The sequence below is a fragment of the Chinchilla lanigera genome, unplaced genomic scaffold, assembly GCF_000276665.1.
Source record: "Chinchilla lanigera isolate Chin_1 unplaced genomic scaffold, ChiLan1.0 scaffold00123, whole genome shotgun sequence".
Lineage (NCBI taxonomy): Eukaryota > Metazoa > Chordata > Mammalia > Rodentia > Chinchillidae > Chinchilla > Chinchilla lanigera.
Window position 1 is genome coordinate 899,475 of NW_004955524.1, and position 2,068 is coordinate 901,542.

At 70.3% G+C, this 2,068-nt stretch overlaps 1 protein-coding gene across 1 annotated transcript in view; it reads right to left on the reverse strand.

The window, feature by feature from the left end:
- Positions 1 to 2,068, reverse strand: part of Gtpbp3 (GTP binding protein 3 (mitochondrial)) — a gene marked incomplete in the record, with an annotated part of 3,694 nt that continues 1,626 nt past the window's right edge. Inside the window, 6 exon segments of the mRNA XM_005409671.2 lie at positions 1 to 485; positions 737 to 1,015; positions 1,193 to 1,358; positions 1,476 to 1,619; positions 1,696 to 1,768; positions 1,900 to 2,068. Of these exon segments, the coding sequence (XP_005409728.2) occupies positions 260 to 485; positions 737 to 1,015; positions 1,193 to 1,358; positions 1,476 to 1,619; positions 1,696 to 1,768; positions 1,900 to 2,068 (1,057 nt within the window).

Genomic DNA, 2,068 nt, shown 5'->3' on the forward strand with positions numbered 1-2,068 from the left:
GCTTACTTTGTAGCCCAGGCTGGCCTCGAATTCACAGCAGTCCTCCTGAGGAGGCTCTTAGAGGCCAGCCTGGGATAATTTTTAGTGAGAACCAAGCCCAAAAGCAGGCAGACCTGAGATCTTCCAGTCTCTGGCTTCACCCTCCTCTCACACGTGCCAGCTCCTAGCATCCAAGGGGACCGGCGTCGGCCCCAGAAGGCCCTTGGCCTCGTGATGTGCCGGGCCGGGGTCCCTGCGGGGCTGGGCCCACTGGTGCCCCTCACTTGCCCACGCAGAAGTCCCGAAAGATGATGTCTAGGATCTCCTCGCTGCTCCCTCCGCCTGCGAGCTGGGTCAGGTGCCTCCGGGCGACGCGCAGGGCCTCCGCAGCCAGGGCCAGGTCTGCCTCCTGCCTGTAGCGGCCCAGCGCCTCCAGGCAGCGCTGCAGGTGGTGAAGGTGCCGCGCACGCGTCAGGAGCGGCGGGCCTGTGCTCGGGTCCCCGCACCTGGAAGGGACAAGAGCGGTCTCTCCAGACTGCAGAAGCCTTGCAAAGTGGGCAAGGTTAGGCCAGGCATAACACTGCACACCTATAATCCCTACACTCGGGGAGGCTGAGGCAAGAGGCTCTCCAGAATGCCAGCCCAGCCTAGGCAACTGGATGACTGGGCTGAGCCCCAGTACTCAGCAAATAAATAAAGCAGCGAGTTTACTCCACGATGCAGATGGAGACACAGGCGGGAGGTGGGCCAAACTCACAGGACAGCCAGCTCCTTCTTCAGGGCCCCCAGCAGGCCGTCCAGCCCCGCCTCGGTCAGGCAGGACAGCAGCAGGTGCGGGTGCGGCCCGGGCTGGAGGCGTGGGCCTTCGGCAGGCAGCAGATCACATTTGTTCAGCACCAGCAGCAGACGCTGGCTGCTCGCGCTGGGGTCCTGGCTCGCCAGGGGGGCCACGACGCTGTCCAGGAAGTCGCGGGAGGTCGGAGAGGCCAGGTCGGAGGCATCCAGCACGGCCAGAACCAGGTCGGCCTGCTCCAGCCTGGGGGCGAGGGAAGGGGGGGTGAGGGGCGGGGCCCGCCTGGGCAGGGCGACGCCCTCGCGGGGGACACTGGCCAGGTGAAGGCGCTCCCTGGAGGGAGGCGGCAGCCGCTCCCGAGGTGGGAGGAAGGCACAGAGACGCACCAGGGAGCGGACGCCCGGGCAGCCCCTTCCTCACCTCTGCCGGGCTCGCCGCACGCCCTCCTGCTCCACCGGCCCCACGCCCTCCCGCAGCCCCGCCGTGTCGCTCAGCAGTGCGGGGAACCCGGCCAAGTCCACAGGGATCTCCAGCACGTCACGGGTGGTTCCCGGCTCCGAGGACACGATGGAAACCGGCTTCCGGCCTGGGGGTCCGAGGAAGGGGTGGGCTGCGGCGGGGAGCGCCTGCACGCGCTCCCCTTGCGGGACAGCTCCGCCCCTTCCCGACCCCCGCCCCGGCCGGGCCGCCCGCCTCCACCTACTCAGCAGGTTCACCAGGCTGCTCTTGCCCGCGTTCGGGGGTCCTGTGACCACCACGTGCGCCCCCGAGCGGAGCCTCTGGCCGCGCCTGGCGTCCCGCAGGTGTGCGCCCAGTGCCACCTCCAGCGCCCGCACGTCTCGGTCGGCTGCGGGCAGAGGGCAGGGGCTCAGGGGCCTTCGGGGCGGCGCCGCCCGCGCCCGCCACCCCGGCCCTCGGCCCACCTCGCTCCAGGACGCCCTCCTCCAGGCTGTCGTCCTCCGAGAAGTCGATGTAGGCCTCCACGTGGGCCAGCGCCTGGCGAGGGGCACCGACGTGAGCACCCCGTCTTCCTCCGACCCCGGTCCAGCCAGACCCAGGAGGCCGCGCTGGCATCTCCGAGCAACGGAGCGGGGCCGGCGGAGACCAGGCGGCCCTGCGGTACCTGCCTTGGTGAGGGTCTCGGCCCAGCCGCGGGTCAGCTGGCCCAGCTCCCCGTGCAGCTGCCGCAGGGCCTGCCGCCGCTGCGCCTCCGTCTCCGCGTGGATCAGGTCGGCCAGGCCCTCCACCTCGGGCAGGCTCAGCTTGCCGTGCGCGAAGGCGCGCCTGGTGAACTCG